The sequence below is a fragment of the Leucopleurus acutus genome (assembly GCF_964270905.1).
Source record: "Leucopleurus acutus genome assembly, chromosome: 6".
Classification (NCBI taxonomy): domain Eukaryota; kingdom Metazoa; phylum Chordata; class Mammalia; order Artiodactyla; family Delphinidae; genus Leucopleurus; species Leucopleurus acutus.
The window spans coordinates 14,216,612-14,233,849 of NC_139149.1; the positions used below are offsets into that span (position 1 = coordinate 14,216,612).

At 57.4% G+C, this 17,238-nt stretch overlaps 2 protein-coding genes across 2 annotated transcripts in view; one reads left to right on the forward strand and one right to left on the reverse strand.

The window, feature by feature from the left end:
* The window catches only part of MARCO (macrophage receptor with collagenous structure), a gene marked incomplete at both ends in the record, with an annotated part of 126,298 nt that extends 125,204 nt beyond the window's left edge, over positions 1-1,094 (reverse strand). Inside the window, one exon of the mRNA XM_082841067.1 lies at positions 1,043-1,094. Coding sequence (XP_082697193.1) covers positions 1,043-1,094 — 52 coding nt within the window. The remainder of the gene's footprint in view (positions 1-1,042) is intronic.
* Positions 1,095-2,496: 1,402 nt separating this feature from the next.
* EN1 (engrailed homeobox 1) lies at positions 2,497-6,832 on the forward strand (the record flags this gene model as incomplete). Its single annotated transcript, XM_082840954.1, has 2 exons — positions 2,497-3,391; positions 6,516-6,832. 2 exons carry the CDS (start codon positions 2,497-2,499, stop codon positions 6,830-6,832), a joined length of 1,212 nt encoding a protein of 403 aa, XP_082697080.1.
* Between the last annotated feature and the right edge of the window lie 10,406 nt (positions 6,833-17,238).

Genomic DNA, 17,238 nt, shown 5'->3' on the forward strand with positions numbered 1-17,238 from the left:
GGAGGCACCGGGAGATTTCGGGGAGCCCTTGGGTGTAGAACTGAGGAGGACCCGGGAGGTGCAGTTGGGGGCCGACTTGGGAGGTTTGTGTAGATCACGTCGGGCCTGCTTTAGCGCAGCGTTTCGGAAAGTGGTTCTCGCTGCCCCCGAGCCGCCGAGAAGGTCCAACTAGGAACTCTGAGAGCCCGAGTTTCGGAAGACCCTCGGCTGACCCGAAGATGCAGCCAGCTATACGAACTCCCGCTCTCCACCAGCCCCTTTGAGAAACTTCGGCTAGGGCGGTGGTTCGGCTGATTGTGATTTTTCGTTTTATTTTCTTCCTAACCCTCTGTGACTTTTCTGGGTACAGGGGATTATTTTGCATGTTTCCGCTAGACAACATCCCCAAAGAGATCCTTACTCCGCTGTCCCAGTTAAGGATGGTGGTCAGAGCGAGAGGCTCGCTGGAGCTCCGAGACAACATCCCCGCGGAGGCCTCAGTTGCTGGAGTTTTTCCAGCTACTCTCGAACCGAAGGCTTCAGCACACAGTCGGATCCTGGCCCTCCAAAAAGTCTCGTCAGACAAACCCCGCAGATGTCCAATGCCTCACTTTCCCCTACCCTGTCCCTCGCAGTGGGAAAACTTTTGGGGTGCCTCAACCAGGAAACAGCGAAAAAGAGCCCAGCGACTGGAGATGAATCCCTGTGAGCGTGGGAGCGGCGGGAGCCCCTGCAGTTCCCCCCAAAGCCTGGGAAGAATATTCTGGGCTAGAACGAGAGGCCTCCACGGAGTCGGGAGCAATCCTAGGAAAATCTGGGCCACCGGGGGAAACTCGCTGTCCAGCAGGCTAGGGCAAATACCTGGGGTGCAGTACTTTTACTTGCTTGATTTCACTTTGCAGGGAAATCTAACACGGAGGTTGCCCTGAGCCAAAAGCCGGGGCCTCGCGGGTATCCGCACCCTGACTTGCTTGGCCTAGGGGCCGATGGGACAGCTTCGACTCCAGCGGCCAGGGAAGGACTGGCGCTCGGGCTCTCTCGCGCCCTCTGGGCCTGGCTTTACGGCGGCAGGACAGCTCTTGGGGGTTGTCGAAGGTCCCGCCAGGGAAAGGCATGGGTACGGATATCCCGGGAAGGACACGCAGTGCAGCCGGCCAGCATACACTACAGACCTTCAAACAGACGGTGCTAGCTAGACGCAGCTGGCCTCGGGGTTTGCTATTTGTTAAAAATAAACTGCTCCTCTGAAAGTAACCAAATCTAGGTCTGTTTCACATCTCCGACCCTCCTCGTCTCACCCCTCCCCCTCCACTACACACACACACACACACACACACACACACACACACACACACACACACACACCATACAGGCACACCCCGACAGAGACAGCAACCTTTCACCCTTAATAACAGCAAGAAAAAGCCAGAGCAATAAAATAAAAGTCTGCTTCTTAGGCATGGGGGTTGCCAAAAGAGCCGATTCCCCTGTCTCCTGACCCTGCGCCCGGCGCGCACGCACCCGTAATCCTGCATTTCTCCAACAAGTTGTTTATGGAGTTGCTTCCCTATTTGCCTACACCCCGAAATCCAACACTCCTCGGTCTATTTTGCCCGTTCCTCGGTCCTGGCCTGAAAGAGGGGGAGGGGCTCGGGTGCGGGTTGGGGAGGGCGGGCCGGACACGCGGGGCCAGCGCCGCGGCGCCCCCTGTCCACCAGCGGCCGCCGCCCCCGGATTATTTATCCGCAAAGTCCCGCGCGCGCCTATTGGGCCGAGGCCCGGGTGTCAGCGCGAGTCCTGGCTCGCCATTGGCCCCGCACACGTGCGGCCCTGACTCACGTGCTTCCGGTTTGAAGGCAAAAAGTGTGCCTGGGTGATTTTTTTTTAAGCGAGAGAGTTTGAGCGAAGATCCGAGCTGTCAGAGATTTGAAAAAAAAAAAAAAAAAAAAGAGGCAGCCCCGGCGCTGGCGGAGACGCGCTCTCCCTGCAAAAAAAGCAAAGGCGATTAAAGGCGCTGCCAGCCTCGCGCTCTGGGCACAGCTGAGCGTGACACTCGGGGAAGTCAAACCCCTCAGTACTGCCTAGGAAGATGGCTAGACTTTAAAGACTATTTTTTATCTTTAAGAAAAAAAAATCTTGGAGATTTTTTTTCTTTTTTATTGCTTTCTTTTTCCTTTCCTTTTTTAAATTTTTTTCCTCTCTTTTTGGCCGTAGCTTACTCCCCATTTAAAACAAATCATTGAATCTGGTTGCAGAAAGAGAAAAGAAATAGCCAAGTGTCTCCATATCTGGATGTCTACAAATTAGAGGGAGAGACAGCGAGATCTGCTCGATAAGAGCGAGCGATCCAGGCCAGGCGCCTGGGCTTTTCTTTCTGCACCCGCCCCGTGCCTTCGCTGGGGCTTCGCCGGCCTCCTTCCTCCGCGCACCCCCACGGGCCGCTGGCAAAGTGGGGTGGGGAGCGAGGCGGGGGGGCCGGGGGCCGGCGCGGCGGCCGAGGCGGCGGGGCGGCCGAGCATGGAAGAACAGCAGCCGGAACCTAAAAGTCAGCGCGACTCGGGCCTCGGCGCGGCGGCGGCAGTGGCGGCGGCGGCGGCCCCCGGCAGCCTCAGCCTGAGCCTCAGCCCCGGCGCCAGCGGCAGCAGCGGCAGCGATGGAGACAGCGTGCCGGTGTCTCCGCAGCCCGCGCCCCCCTCGCCGCCCGCGGCGCCCTGCCTGCCGCCCCTGGCCCACCACCCGCATCTCCCCCCGCACCCCCCGCCCCCGCCGCCGCCGCCGCAGCAGCAGCATCTCGCGGCGCCTGCTCACCAGCCGCAGCCCGCGGCCCAGCTGCACCGCACCACCAACTTTTTCATCGACAACATCCTGAGGCCGGACTTCGGCTGCAAAAAGGAGCAGCCGCCGCCGCAGCTCCTGGTGGCGGCGGCGGCGGCGGCCGGAGGAGGCGCAGGAGGAGTTCGGGTCGAGCGTGACAGAGGCCAGACCGGCGCAGGTAGAGACCCTGTCCACCCGCTGGGCACGAGGGCGCCAGGCGCCGCCTCACTCCTGTGCGCCCCGGACGCGAACTGTGGCCCACCCGACGGTTCCCCGCCAGCCACCGCCGGCGGAGCGGGTGCGTCCAAAGCTGGGAGCCCGGCGGCGGCGGCGGCGGCGGCGGCGGCGGCTGCGGCGGCGGCCGTGGCAGCGGCAGCAGCAGCAGCAGCCGCCAAACCTTCGGACAGCGGCGGTGGCAGTGGAGGCGGCGTGGGGAGCCCGGGAGCGCAGGGTGCTAAGTACCCGGAGCACAGCAACCCGGCCATCCTGCTAATGGGCTCAGCCAACGGCGGGCCCGTAGTCAAAACTGACTCGCAGCAGCCCCTCGTGTGGCCCGCCTGGGTCTACTGCACGCGCTACTCGGATCGTCCGTCCTCCGGTGAGTACCCAGCCCCAGGCTGCGCCGTGCCTTTCGGCTCCGTGGACGCCGCCCCTAGAACTCTTAGCCTCCGGGTTGGGGAGAGCATGCCGGATCTCGGGCGTTCTCTTCTCTCACGCCTGCTTCCTCCTCCTTGACCTCGGTCCCAGTCACAGTCGAGCACTGCACCCAGTTTTGCGCTCCTGGATACTGCGGCCACCTCCCGGGAGGCTACAGCTCAGGGCACAGGAAGCTCGATCCTTCGGTGTTGAACTCCGAGCCCTTCCGGCCTTCTTTGTGTTTTACCTTTATTATTCTTAGGAAAGACACAAGCAGTCATTGCTTTTCCGTCCAGGGAAAGGGGTTTTTAGAATCAGCGAGAAGGTGGGCCTAGAAATCTGGGTCTGAAATCCCGCCAGCCTCGTCCTGCGGAGGCCGAAATCGAACAAAGCTGTCATTAGAGTAATAATCTTCACTTTGTGGTCTTACAGACACAAACACCATATCGATATTTTCTGCGGAGAGCTCACTTGCATAGAGATAGATTTAAGGAGACACAGGAAGAGAGAGAAACGCGTCAGATCGCTGTCCCTCTTCCCCAGGCCGGGTAGCCAAGAGAATCTGACCCGGGTGGGTGGAATTCAGGGAAGGGCAGTTGCTGAAACGGTGGGTGCCGAGAGCCCCTGGCCCCTGGTTTTCTAGAGCTGACAGACAGACAGTGGGAGAGAAGACAGGTCAGGCTCAGGTCAGAAAGCTGGGCCGAGGGCATGAGAGACCCCTCTGCCCCAGATTCTCCGAAGCACGCCTCGCACATCCTCCCGGCCCTGCCCCTTCCTTCTTTCACTCCTTCCTTTCGCACGTCTGCCAGATAGCAGATTTCTGTCAGCCATAGGCCCGTTTTTCTCGATTTTCCTTCGGCCCTTTACCCACATACTCCTTGCGCTTCGAGAACCCCAATCTGAGACCTACTGTGGGACAGCCGCTAGGCCCCGGGAGAGGAGGCTGCGGCCTGCCCGCCTCCCCGGACTGCAGCTCCCGGTCGACCGGTGGGAGCCAAGAGGAGGGCGGCAGGGGTTCTTGGCCTCCGATTGGGGTTCCGGCCACCGGGGTCTGGCAGGAGGCAGGGTACGGCGTAGCGGTGCGCCGCTCTACTCTGGCTGGTCTCCGCCTCCGCACCGCTGCCGGCTGCGCGCGGATCGATGCGCGCTATCAGCCCCCGCCATCTCGAGCCCCGTTATTGACACGGGCTCCCTGAACCTCCGAAAAGCTGCTTTGATTGACTCGCCTGATGGATAGAGTGATTGAGCTGTCAGGCCGTGAGGCTCGGGCTGGCCAGGAGGCTACGATTTTATTACAAGTGTTCCTCCCTCTGCGCGCGCGCGCGCGCGCGCGCACACACACACACACACACACACACACACACACCAACAACAACACTCTAACCACGTCCGGGACGCACAACGCGCAAGCAGGGTCTTTCTGAGGATGTACACATTTCCTGGGCCATCTCTGCTCGCTAGGCTAATGACTACACTACACCAAGGCCTTCCTCCCGTCCCACCCCGCCTCCCAGTGCTTTCTGCACCGGGCTCAGGAGTGGGCCTTGTCTTTGTTCTTGGCTGCTTTCTTCTTACGAGCCTGGGGAGGCAGGGTGCTGGCTCCTTCTCCTGCATGAGCAGTTCAGGGAGACGAACCCCAGCCCGGACTTGCGGGGCGGCCAGGCCTGGACTCTTTTGTCACAGGACAGCTGGTGACCCCAGCGCTGGTCTGCCCCAGAAGCCGGCTGCCCAGTTTGCCCCTCTGTTGCTAGGTTTGGAGATGCCGGGGAAGATGCTTCTTCCAGACAGTTTTATAGGTTAACGGCCCTGACAGGGACTTCACTTGACTCAGGAAGCTCCCATAAGCATGACAGGGCCCAGCAAGGAAACTCCAGGAGGCTTGGGTGTGCAGGCTGATGGGCAGAGGTGCAGGCTTTAGAGTCAGCCTTCTGTCTTTTCCCTTTTCTCCTCAGGGCTGGGCTCCACGGCAGCCCTCTTCGCAGACTAGGTTCTGAGGGACACGTCACTTTCCTAGGAAGGTTTCCTGTGGCCTCTTCCTCTACCCATCTTAGAGGCAAAGCACAGATTTTTGTCGGGATTGCCCCACTCTCTGTGTCCCTCTGCCCCTGTTTTGCTCGTGGATAAATAACCGTGCAAATAGGTGGGAAGGGAAAGCGGCTCTGGCTTGCTTTTGTTATTCAGTCTTCAATCCTGAAATTGCAGCTTCTGTGTCCAAAAGAGAGGTGAGGGAGCCGTGCCTGTGCTGCTGGGTGCAGGAATGGTGAGGGCCTCTCTTTCTTACTGGCTTATCCAAGGGACAAAACAGAGAACTCAGGGGCCAGGGCACGTGGGTAAGGCATACAACCGGGTGAAGGCCTTTTCTCCCTTTTCAGGGAAACGGGTGGTCAGCGTCTTCCTGGGACCCTATAAAAGGGCTTCGTTTTAGGCCACAGGGACAGAAGAACAGGTCGAGAGAGCAGATGCTGAATACTTTGGAGCTAGACAGGTCTCTCACAGCGCCCCTCCTTATCCCCTTGTTTTCTGGAGTCGATAGCTACAAGCAGATGGGGTCTTGTTGTAGGTGTGTGGGTGTAGGTGCGCTTCTTGAGGAGGGGGAGACGATTGGCTTTCAGGCTGGCGATTTCCCCAGGGCAATCCCGTCCTGGTGTCTTTACTACTACACTGTTGAGCCTCTTTTTATTCCGGGACTGTGAAGACAGCAGGCCCCCGATCTCCAACTCTGGGTTGGACCGGATGGAGCTCCAAATATCTCTCCATCTTGGACTCTGTAATTTAAGCCTATCACACGGCTCTCCTGTGCTGAACTGGGGTGTGGGTGCACACACAACTTCGGCCAGCTTGCCTCCGTGACCCTCGGGCATCCCAGAGGGGAACCCAGCGACCCCAGTAGCCAGCCGATTGATCTAGGGGCTAGCGGGCGAGGGTGATAGGTGGGAGGCGGCGGCAGCGGGGCCTCGGCTAGCGCCCAGGAAGCGCGGGGCGCGATCCCCGCTCGGCTCCGCAATTCTCACGGCTTCCTCTGCCCTCTTCCCCCTCCCCTCTGCCCTCCGTCCCCACCTCCCACCCGTCCCTCTCTGCCGCTGCAGGTCCCCGCACCAGAAAGCTAAAGAAGAAGAAGAACGAGAAGGAGGACAAGCGGCCGCGGACGGCGTTCACGGCCGAGCAGCTGCAGAGACTCAAGGCGGAGTTCCAGGCGAACCGCTACATCACCGAGCAGCGGCGGCAGACCCTGGCCCAGGAGCTCAGCCTCAACGAGTCCCAGATCAAGATCTGGTTCCAGAACAAGCGCGCCAAGATCAAGAAAGCCACGGGCATCAAGAACGGCCTGGCGCTGCACCTCATGGCGCAGGGACTATACAACCACTCAACCACTACGGTCCAGGACAAAGACGAGAGCGAGTAGCCGCCGCCGGCAGGGGCCGCGCGGTCCGGCCGCCGCGCCCGCGCCCCCTCCTGGTACCGCCACCGCCGCCTTGCCGGCCCCACGCCCGGGGAGAAATAATCAGCGCAAAGGAGGAGGAAGGGAACAACAGGGAAAAGAGAGAGAAAGGGGTCCCCAGGACGGAGAGTCGCGTTGGAACAAGACATTTTTCCAAAGGGAGAAAGACTTGGACAGGTGCTATCGAAAAATCAGATCAGTTCTCTCTTCACAGTATAAGGGACGAAACTGCGAACTCCTTAAAGCTCTATCTAGCCAAACCGCTTACGACCTTGTATATATTTAATTTCAGGTAAGGAAAAGAATTATGTGTAGCGATCTCTATTTGCTGGACTTTTTATTAATCTCCTTTATTATTATTGTTATAATTATTATAATTATTATAATTATTTTATCCCCCGCCTCCGCCTCGCTGCCCCCGGCCCAGTTTCGTTTTCTTTTGAATGTTACTGCTTCTCCGGTGCCTCCCGCCCCGCATCGCTGGCCCTCGTTTCTCTGGGACTTTTCTTTGTATGCGTGAGAGTGTGCTTCCTCGCGTGTCTGCCCTTCTCCCGGCCCCCTCTGTCGGTCTGTCTGTCCTGCCCTCCACCCCTTTCGTTTTCCGGAGACTTGTTGAGAAATACGACCCCACAGACTGCGAGACTGAACCGCCGCTACAAGCCAAAGATTTTATTATGTTCAGAAACCTGTAGTCTGAAATAAAGTGTACACTGTGCTTACGAGCGGCTGGCGGCCCTCCTCTTTGCGGGCTGGGGAAGGGCGAGGGCGCAGGCACACGGCGGCCCGGCGCACAGCGCGCGCTCACCGGGCTGGGAGCCGCGGCGGCTCGGCCGAGCCTTAAGATCCAACACCACACAATGAATACGGGGTGCCAGGGGGGCGCGGTGATAGGGGCGGCCCAGACCCGGGGATGGCCCGGGTTTGGAGGGTCTGGAGGGACGCTCTTGGTCTCCGATTGCCTTGAAAGGAGCCCAAAGGCCGGAACCCCCCAGTCCTGACTTCGGACACACAGCCGGGCTCTTGGGGCTGCTTCCCGTGCAGAGCCAGGACCAGCCCGGCTGCAGCCTGCTCTGGTTCAACCTGCTCCTCGCTCCAGCTTTACTTCTTTTCTTTCTCTGTCTCTTTTTTTCTGATGCGAGTTTTGCTGGAGGTTTTCTTCTCTAGAAGCAGAAGGCCTTCCCAGGGCGGGGCAGCGGTGAGGGGCTGCCTCCCCTCCTGAGCGAGGGGCGCCTCGGGGCTGCCTGGACTTCCCGCTCTTCGTTTGGAGAAGTGATTTCGTTGACGAAACGGCTGGTCGAGGGCGGCACACGAGCCTCGCGGGGCTCGGAGCTCCTGGCTCCGTAAAACCGGGAGAGGAGGCCCGGATGCTGGGAAGCTATGCAGAGCAGCAGCCCCTCGGTCAGCTGCCGGATCGCTCTGTGCCGCGACCTCCGACGTGGGCACAGGCCTGACTCGCCCCTAACCCAAAGCCTAAGCAGGGTCCCTTTCACAATCCCAACAAAGCCTGGTTTGCTTTCTGACCGAGAGGGGCGCAGACACACGGCCCCCGGACCCCCAGGACCCCCGGACTTCATAGAGGGAAATGTCTGGACACTTGCCCCAGACCCTGGTGCCTAGCCTTCTTGGGTAGCCACTGGACCCCGCCATTCAGGCACTAGGGGGAGGAAGAGGAGGTCCCTTCTTATCTCCCTTTGCTCCAGGATTTTGTTTGAATGGTAAATTCTGTTCTCTCCGTTTTCCCCTGTCTTCTGTAGTATGTATGTATGTACCTGCACTCGTGTGGCCAGATACGTAGGTGTCCCGAAAACCTCATGTGTATATGTGATCACGTGTAGATAGATATCGGTGCATCTGAGTACCCCACGGGGTTTTGTGTATTCCTGCATGTGTGAGCATTACGCAACTGGGTGTTCATGTCTCTGTAATTAGATGCACACTTGGATGTTTGTGAGTCCACAGTGTGTGTGCATGTGCTTATTTGTGTTTGCAGGTGTGTTTGTGCACACATGGGAGCTCTGCTTCTGTGCTCTTCCCTTGGGTTTCTTTCCTGTTTGTTGGATTGATTTTGTGAGAAGTGGGAGTGACCAGTCAGTCTGCCGTTTTTCTTGAAAAATTCCCCCTGATTTGGGCCTATGTCTGGGGGAAGTGACAGTGCTAGGTACCAGGTCTAGGAAGCCAAAGGACCGTTGAAGTCCCTGGTCAAGGCCTTGGGGGGTTGGGGCTCAGGGACCTGGAGTTGGAGAGCATATTTGACATTGCCATGGGTTCCCAACTTTACTGCAGTAAATCTCTTTCTTCTATTCCTTTCGCACCTTTCTGGGGTGGATGGAGTAACCTCTGCACGTAATAGGTGCTCACCCAATCCTTGAGTGAAGAGTTAGAAGCAGTAAGGTGGGCTCTTCCCTGGGGATGGCCCAGGTGAGTTGTTTTCTAGTGGCTGGAAGTACATCCTTTGCTTTTCTCAGGGAGGAGGAGCCTGGAATCTCCAAGCTCTCCAGGGCTTTGGGTTAGGGGGTCTGAGACCTGAGGCCCAGGGTACCCCTTCCCGAATCCAGACAGCTCAGAATATCAAGACGTTTCCCGGCCACATCCAGATGCGATGTTGGGGGTGCCCAGTTCTACAGAGAAGCTTACTGCTCTGAATGCCTGGAAACTGGGCTGCCCTTCCTTCTCCCTTCCTCAATGTGGCCCCTTAGGGTACCTACGCCCCTCAAGATTACTAGATCCAGAGCCTGGGGCGGGGGCCAACTTGAGCAGCAACTCCAAGAAGCGTCCTGTTCCTTGAGGCTCCACTTTCTCTCTAGCAAGGGATCAAAGCCAAGAGTTCTCCCTCTTCACCCTGGGGAAGAGGAAGGAGGTGGTCACCTCTCATCACAATTATATTAGTAAAGTGTATAGATGTGTCATTACTATGTAATTTGATTTCTGGCCCATTTTCTCCTCTTAGCTTCCAATCTCTATGGGTAAATAGAGTTTTCTTCATTTTTCAGAGGAGGAAACTGAAGCTCTGAGAACTTAAACATTTGGTCCATGCCTCCTCTGTGCCCCTGTGTCTCCCTCTTTGTCACATCTACTCATTACAACTGCCTTTTTTCAGGAATCTGACCAAGGCCCTGAGGTCATCGTCCAGAATGACTTTCCTGTCTTCTCTCACTCTTCCCCTTCCCCACTGGAAAATCCTCCTTATTGGGGCAGAGACGAGGGAAGGAGGACTCTGGTCATATCTCTTTTCGTGCACCTCTGCTAAAAAAAGAAAGTAATAATAAACATAAACAGGCATCGATTTCTCTGATTTATGGGGCTGGCTTAGCCAGCTGCCGGTGTATTAAAGTCTGGGGCTGCATCAAAATAAATACTGCAGTGTGCTATCCCAACTTCCTCATTTTCTACCTTTTTTTTAAAGATTGGATTGAACCATAAACTTAAATCTTCCTCAGCCCAGGAGGAAATACACACTAGCCAAGTCTAAACAGTATTGATCCCTGGCTCTTTCTGAGGGCAAAGGTCTCTGTTTTCTTCCTGGAAACTCCCTTTCCTTTGGTAGGGTCAAGAAGAGGACGAGTGGATGGGGGTGGACTAAAGAAGGGGTGTTTGGGTGTGTGGGGCTGCGTCGTAGGACTGTGTTAGCTTGTGTGTTTGTGTGTCGTATTGTGTGTGGCCATTCACATAGGGGTGGTATTGAGTACATTTATTTGCGCTTGGGATGTGCAAGTGTGTGTTTTGAGTGTATGGGTGCCGCTAATGATTGTTTGGTGTTTGTGGGTGCGTGTATATATGCCCAGTTCTCTGGCCCTCTGGACCAGGCAGCCCAGGGTACAGAGAAAGAGTCGCCTGCTAGCTTACCCCCTACCTGGCCGTCACAGCCCTGTCACCTGTGACAGGGCTTACAGAGATGATATCACCAGGGAGGCCACTGTGCCCCAATGCCCTCAGTAAAACGGCCTAACTGCAGGGGTAGGGGTGAACCTGGCTGACTCCAAGAGGCCGAGGCCAAGGCCAGGGTCAGGGAGGCCCTCCCCAGACTCCTTGCCCCGTGAAGGTGTCTGCCGTGGCTTCTCTGGGGGGGCCATCCCTTCCTCCAAAGGAGGAACTTCTTTTCCTCTTCTTGAAAGCCATTCCTCTGGCAATATAAGCACCCCCTGAAGCAGCCCTCTCCTAGCTTTGCCTCACAGCCTGGGGCCCGTTTAATCTGGATGTCACCATGGGTTGCATTGGAAATCCTGTTCACTCCATCTGGGGGTGCTTCATCCCTCATCACCCCCCCCCCCGGGACTTCTGCTGTCTCTGGCTTTGAACCCAGGTGAAAGGGTTGTGGAAACCTGTGGAAAGGGGCAGGGTTGGGGACTCTACCAGCCCTTTACTCCTCCCCAAATGACTTAGGCCAGTCACCTAATGCAGTCCCATTGTTGGAGGGGTCCTGCAGGGAATCTTGAATAAAAGGTCTCATTTAACTAGGGCTCGGGGCAGGGGGGGGATGGAAGGGAGTGGAAGTGTGGGATCTGGGAGGGAAAGAAGTGCCTTCTACAGGAAGTGAGAGGCAAAAATCCTGACATCTCCTGAGTCCAGTAAGAGCCTCAGTGTGTCACTGAGCGGTGGCACCAATGCACACTCAGCCACACAGAATACGTGCACACACTTCCGCCGATCCAGGTGCACAGAAATGCACTCACTCGTGTGTATACACGTACACATATGTAAACTATGTACACATATACGAACAAGTATCCATGGGCTGACACCTAGAGCTGATGTACAGAGGTGGGTTCCTAGCAAGCACATGGCCATTGCCCGGGTAGAAGTTTTTGGCACATATCTGTACATGGTCTAGGAATACACCTGCTGGTGTCCAATATACACCTGCATGCCCCAGCTGGTGGGCTTTGCTCCTAGCCAGTGCAGAGACATTGTTTCCAGGGCTGGGGACATACCTGCCTGCCCCCTCCTTTCCGTGGAGGCCACCAGGGAGAACTGGGGCTGAAGTGGGTGGATTGATTGCATGCGGGTGGAAAGACTGGGGTCAAAGCAGCCCTTTCCTCTCCCCAGAGATAGCTGTGGCTGGCTGACTCTGGGCTCAGACACACATACGCTGCTACACCTGTCTCCATCCCTCCCTCTCTCCCGCCTACCCTGCACCTTCCCAGGTGTACCTCCTGGGGGTGGAGCAGGCCCAGGGAAGGAGGGGCCAGACTTCCGAAACTGATTTCTCACAGATCTGGGTAAGTCCTGGGCCATTACAATTTGCTCCTTGAGCTTGCTTCTAAATGCAGCCTCTCCCAGAGATACCCACTCTGGAGGTGGAGTGGGTCCCTCCAGTCTGGAATTCTCCCCATCCATAGATATGGTGTGGGTTGCTGTGAGGACATTTGGGAAGATTTCAGGTTGCAATAATAGAAGACTCTGGGTCTGCAGAAAAGCAGAGATTCACTGTGGGTGCTCAGACGCACACATCTTATTCTGAAGAGAGGATTCGGATCCACCGCTCCAGACTCAGGTTTTGGTTACAGGGGAATGGGGTGAGGGGAGGAGCGCTGTGCAGGGGGGAAGCAGTGAGCACAAGCCTCCCCGCTCCTCAACTCTGCCAGGGGATGGGGTATAAACGCCAGCAACCTTTTAGGGATTAGCAGCCACCAGAAGATTCCTCCCAGGCCCCACTGCCACGCAAGCACAGGGGTGGTGGGAAGCGCCGTCCCGCCTGTGCTCAGCCTCCCGGTGGTGGCCGGAAGACCTGGACTGCTGGCACCCCAGGAACAGCAATCACAGCGCAGAGGGGAGGGAGACCCCTGTGGGTAAGATGGAAGGAATCCAAAGAAGAGAGGGACCCAGTGGCATTTAAAATTCGGCAATGACCACTGCGAGAGCGGTCTAGGGCCCTGACAGAGGTCAACCGATTCTGGCAGAAAGGCCCACAGTTGTGCCACCCGATGACGCCAACGCAGTGGGGAGCTTGACCGATAAAGCTCTGCTGCTGCTGCGCGTCTGCATGGGGCCGAAGTGAGGCGGCCATTAAGAGTCCCAATATCATCCGAGCTGAATATAATGTAGATACTGAAGAAAACTAAAATAAGTCCCAGCAGCCACCTCAGCAGGGCCCTCCCTGCCCGACACCCCCTCCCCCCGCCACTTCCACGTGCAGGACTTGTCCATTTGGTAGGGTAGAGGCAATTCAGAAGATGACACTCCCAGAAATTTAAAAATAATAACAACATAATCGCTATTTACTGAGAGCCAACGTCGCACATTGCTAGTAGCCATTTGACACGATGTATTTATTCCACCTCACACCCTTCTTTGAGGCGGCTAGCATCATCCCCATTTTACAGATAAGAAAAATGAGGTCCAAGGTCACGCCAAACCACATTAAACCTTACACTGTAATTATGTGTCATAAAATTCCAGGACGATTCCCACGGCGCACTATCGAGTTTCCGCAGTAAGGAAACTTCAGCACAAGGTTGGGAGAGGCATGGATTTGGGTTAAGGACTATTCTCTCTCTTCTGGAATCTTAAGTAGGACTAGTCCGCAGCCCTCACCCTCACCCTCCCGTCCTCCCTCAAGCTAGTAACTCACGTCCGAATTCCTGCTCTCAAACCCCACTCCAGCCGGCTGGGTCTCAGGTTAGGCTCCTAGGAGGTTCCGATCTTTTCCCCGTTATGATGAACCCCTGCACCCACCATCAGCAGTGCCCACCCTCACGCCCTCCTCTCCCCCCTGAGCCCAGGCTGGGTCAAACTGACGCAGCCCTCCCAGGGCGTCTCGTCCTTTGGTCTTACTCCAGCCGGGCTGCAGCTGCCTGGGCTCAGCGCGGTCCGCGGAGGGCGAGTCGCAGATGCACTTCCGGTCAGCGCAGCGACGGCTGTAGGCCCGGACTGCCCAGGCCAGTCGAGTCGGGCTGGAGATCGGGGCGCATCTGGGGCTCGCCCTCCCTCTAGAGACCGCGAAACCCCAATTCTGCTGGTCCAGCGCGGGGCACGGGTCCTGCCCACCGGCTCGTTGGCCACGCCGAGGGGAAGGCCGCCCCGGCAGCTTACTCGCGCCGGGCTCCTGGCAATGGACGGGGACCCGCTCTCCGGCCGCAGGCTCCGACGCTCCCCGACCGCCCGCCCGGGTTCTCTCAAGCGACTGTCTTTGTACAGTTTCGATTTGTGTCTAGGCCGGGTTCGCTTTACTTTCGGTCATTTCCTATGGGCTTCCCGGCCCCCGGGGTCCTCCTGGCCCTCTGCTCCAGCGTTTCCGTTTTCGCTCCGGAGGCTGCCCTCCTGCGGCCAACCCCTCTGGCTGCGCGGACCCGGCCTTCGCTGAGAGTGTGCCGGGGGCGTCCCTTTGGCTCTCTGCCCTCCGTCTCCTTTGGTCGCCAGCCCGGCTCCCAAGTTTGCTCCCCAGACTGCCTCGCTCCGCTGTTCTGAGCGAGGCCGGGGCGTTTCGACCTTCCGCTCCCCTGCCGGGGCAGGCGCGTGGAGACCAGCGCTGACCTTGGAGGCGGCCACGCTCCCCCCCTCCCCTCACCGTGTTCCCCTGTCACCCCCGGCCCCCCTTGACTCCGGGGCTACCAAGTCGTGGCCACTGGGGGAGCGCCCCTCCCCTGGCGGTAACGCGCAGAGGCTTTCAATCTGGGCTGCGCAAACCGTGTCTCGGAGCGGCCGGGCCTGGGGTCAAACCAGGAAGGAGGAGGGGTGGACCTCAAGGCTGTGGAGACCCGACTTTATTTGTATTGTTTCAACTTGTCCTGAACGGTTAGACGAGGTGCGCCCTCGCGCACACCCGCTACGGGGATCCCAAACCCTCGCTGGCTCGGCTGCCCGGCTCGGCCCGCCCGCTCGGCGCCCTGAGCGGCCCTGGCTGGCCCGGAGGCCCTGGCGTCCGAGGGCTGTGGCGCCTGCCTCCTCGGTGCCTGGCTGGGGCGGACCTGGCTCGCGAAGGGCCGCCACCTGCATTTTCCCGGACTAGGTGAGCGCCTTCCGAAATTCCCGATGCGGGATCGTTTTTTGGGGGCGAGAGAAAAAGTTGCAGCCGCAGCAGCAGCCCTGCCCCCGCCGCCTCTTCCCACAATAAAGACCCACCTTTAGGGCGCAGACTTTTGCCCACCTCCCCTTTCCTTCCTTTCTGGAGATATTTGGCCAATTCGCTTTTCTAGGCACAGCTGTGGTTTCCCGCTCGGGTTAACTGTCTACTTGGAATTTCTTTAAAACTAGTGCAGTCAACTTGCCCTCGATCTACGTCTTTTCTGGGCGGCGCCCACCCAGGCCCTGCAGAGCTTCCAGAAGGGCGCGGCCGGCAAGGCGGACGCGACAGTGGCCGAGGCCGGGCTGGGACGCGGTCGTCGATCCTTTGCTCGATTTCCCCTGCCTCCTCCCTCAGCAGATTGAGCTCTGGCCTTCACCTCTAGTCTCCCAACTTCAGGGTGGGTTCAAATGCGCTGTTCTCAGCCGGCGGAAACCAAGAGCTCCTTCGGGAATGGGGACGCAGATCCCACCCCTGCAAGGACGGCCGAACCCTGTTCCATACTCATCGGGCCTCGGTTTCTTATCTGTTCTCCAAAATGCCCTCACAGGGCCGACCTCATTGGAGGTGCAGAGTGCGAAGTCTAGCGTTTGTGGCTTTGGGGACTGGCGCGGTAGTGAGGGGCCCCGGGTGCTGGGTGAGTGTAGGGGAAGGGGGGTTTGAAGGATATAGCCTGCTCTACACTACTTTCATTCAGCTAAAGTGAACAGAGTTCTCTTTCGGGGATAGAACCGTTGGGGACCCTCGGACAGGTCAGGACCAGGGGATTAGAGGTGGGGGAGATTCTGAGTGTTCTATGCACCCCACGTGCAAACTTGGGCCCCAGATAGAAGCGGCCACGGGCTGAAAGTAACCAGAGATGCGCGGGGTTCTGAGGAGGCGCCACCACAGCTGACTCCTGCCTGCCCTGAGAAGAGGACGCCTATGCCCCCAGTCGTGGCCGGGTCGCCACGGGGCGTGCTCACTTTCCTTTCTCCAGGACAACCGGTAGAGCCGCCCGAGTTTGAATTTGGCCCACCAATCCAAGCAAGTCAAGACCCGCCTGGAGAGGCGAGGGAACAGTGGCCCTCCCTCCCACTTCTCGCTTCTCGGGGTGGAGAGGAGACCCCTCCCCTAGAGACCCTCTAGATCCAGAGTGTTGATGATCATTACTTTAAATTAAAAGTCCCCTTTTTTCTTTCCGTCTAAGCCCCAACTTAGTTTCAGAGAATGAAGCGTGAAAGCTCTTTTATGGAGATTACCGATGCTTCATTTATTCCCGCAAATGGCAAACACGGCCCCGCAAAGCCCGAGCAAGCGAGCTCCTTGTCCCGGATTCTCAGCCGTCTCCGTGTTCACAAGCTCACTTGGCTGTGAGACAGCCTCGTTGGGGAAAGACCCTGCAGTGGGCTTACCTAAGGAAAGGAAGAGCTGTTTGCTGGGGCTGCAGACAGCAAGCTCCCCCTGGCTGGGGTCAAGACCTAGCTACAGACCCCTGACTTCAGAGTCGAGGGATGTGAGACCAGGGGAAGGGGGGGTGTCTAGAGTATCACCCTTGAGGACCCGAACTTGGAGTGCACTGCAGGAGAGAGCCAGGAGACACAGTACCCGCTCCTGGCCTCATTCACTTTCTCATTCCAGCCCTACACTAGCCCTCCCTGACCCTGCTTGGCCAAGAGCTTGTGTCCACAGTGACAGCTCTCTGGCCACAGTTTTATTTTGATGCATATACACAGCCTCAAGGGCAGGCACTCCCCTCTGGAAAGGGTGGGTCGTTTTGGAAGTGGATCCAGAGCCTTTCTACCTTTGGTGTCCAAAACTCTCCTAGTGGCCTGGTGGTTGTCTCCTCCATAATCAGGGATTCTTTGGTCATTTCACAAAGAGACAGTTGGAAGGAAGTGAAGTGACCTCGGGGTGGCAGGGGGGGAGGGAATGATAGAGGGTTCTTATTCTTTTGAGACAGAGCAGGGAAGTTTGAAGAGGAAAAACTATACTAGAAGGAGAATGTCCCAAGTTCAGGCTTAAATTCCTTTGTGACATTGTGTTATTAACTGCAACACAGTGGTGGCCCCCATATTCCAGCTATCCCACACTGGGGGCCCCTCCAACACAAAGGCTATTGTTTGCAAAGGGTGTGGATAACCAGGAGGGACCACCAGCCCTTCTTTCTCTCGCCTTATCCAGCTCACAGGTTGCAGGGAAAGTGGAAGTTAGCTCTGCTTTTGTTTTAGAGGGGTTTGTTTTTCTTAAGGCGCTATCTTATGGAAGTGTGTGTGCAGGACTTGCTCTGGGGTATCAACACAGACCAGCCTGGAAATAATGCAGTTTCCCTTATTAGATGGCTAGTGACTTGTCTATAGCTTGCAAGGGAGTCAAGCCCATGTAGTTGTTC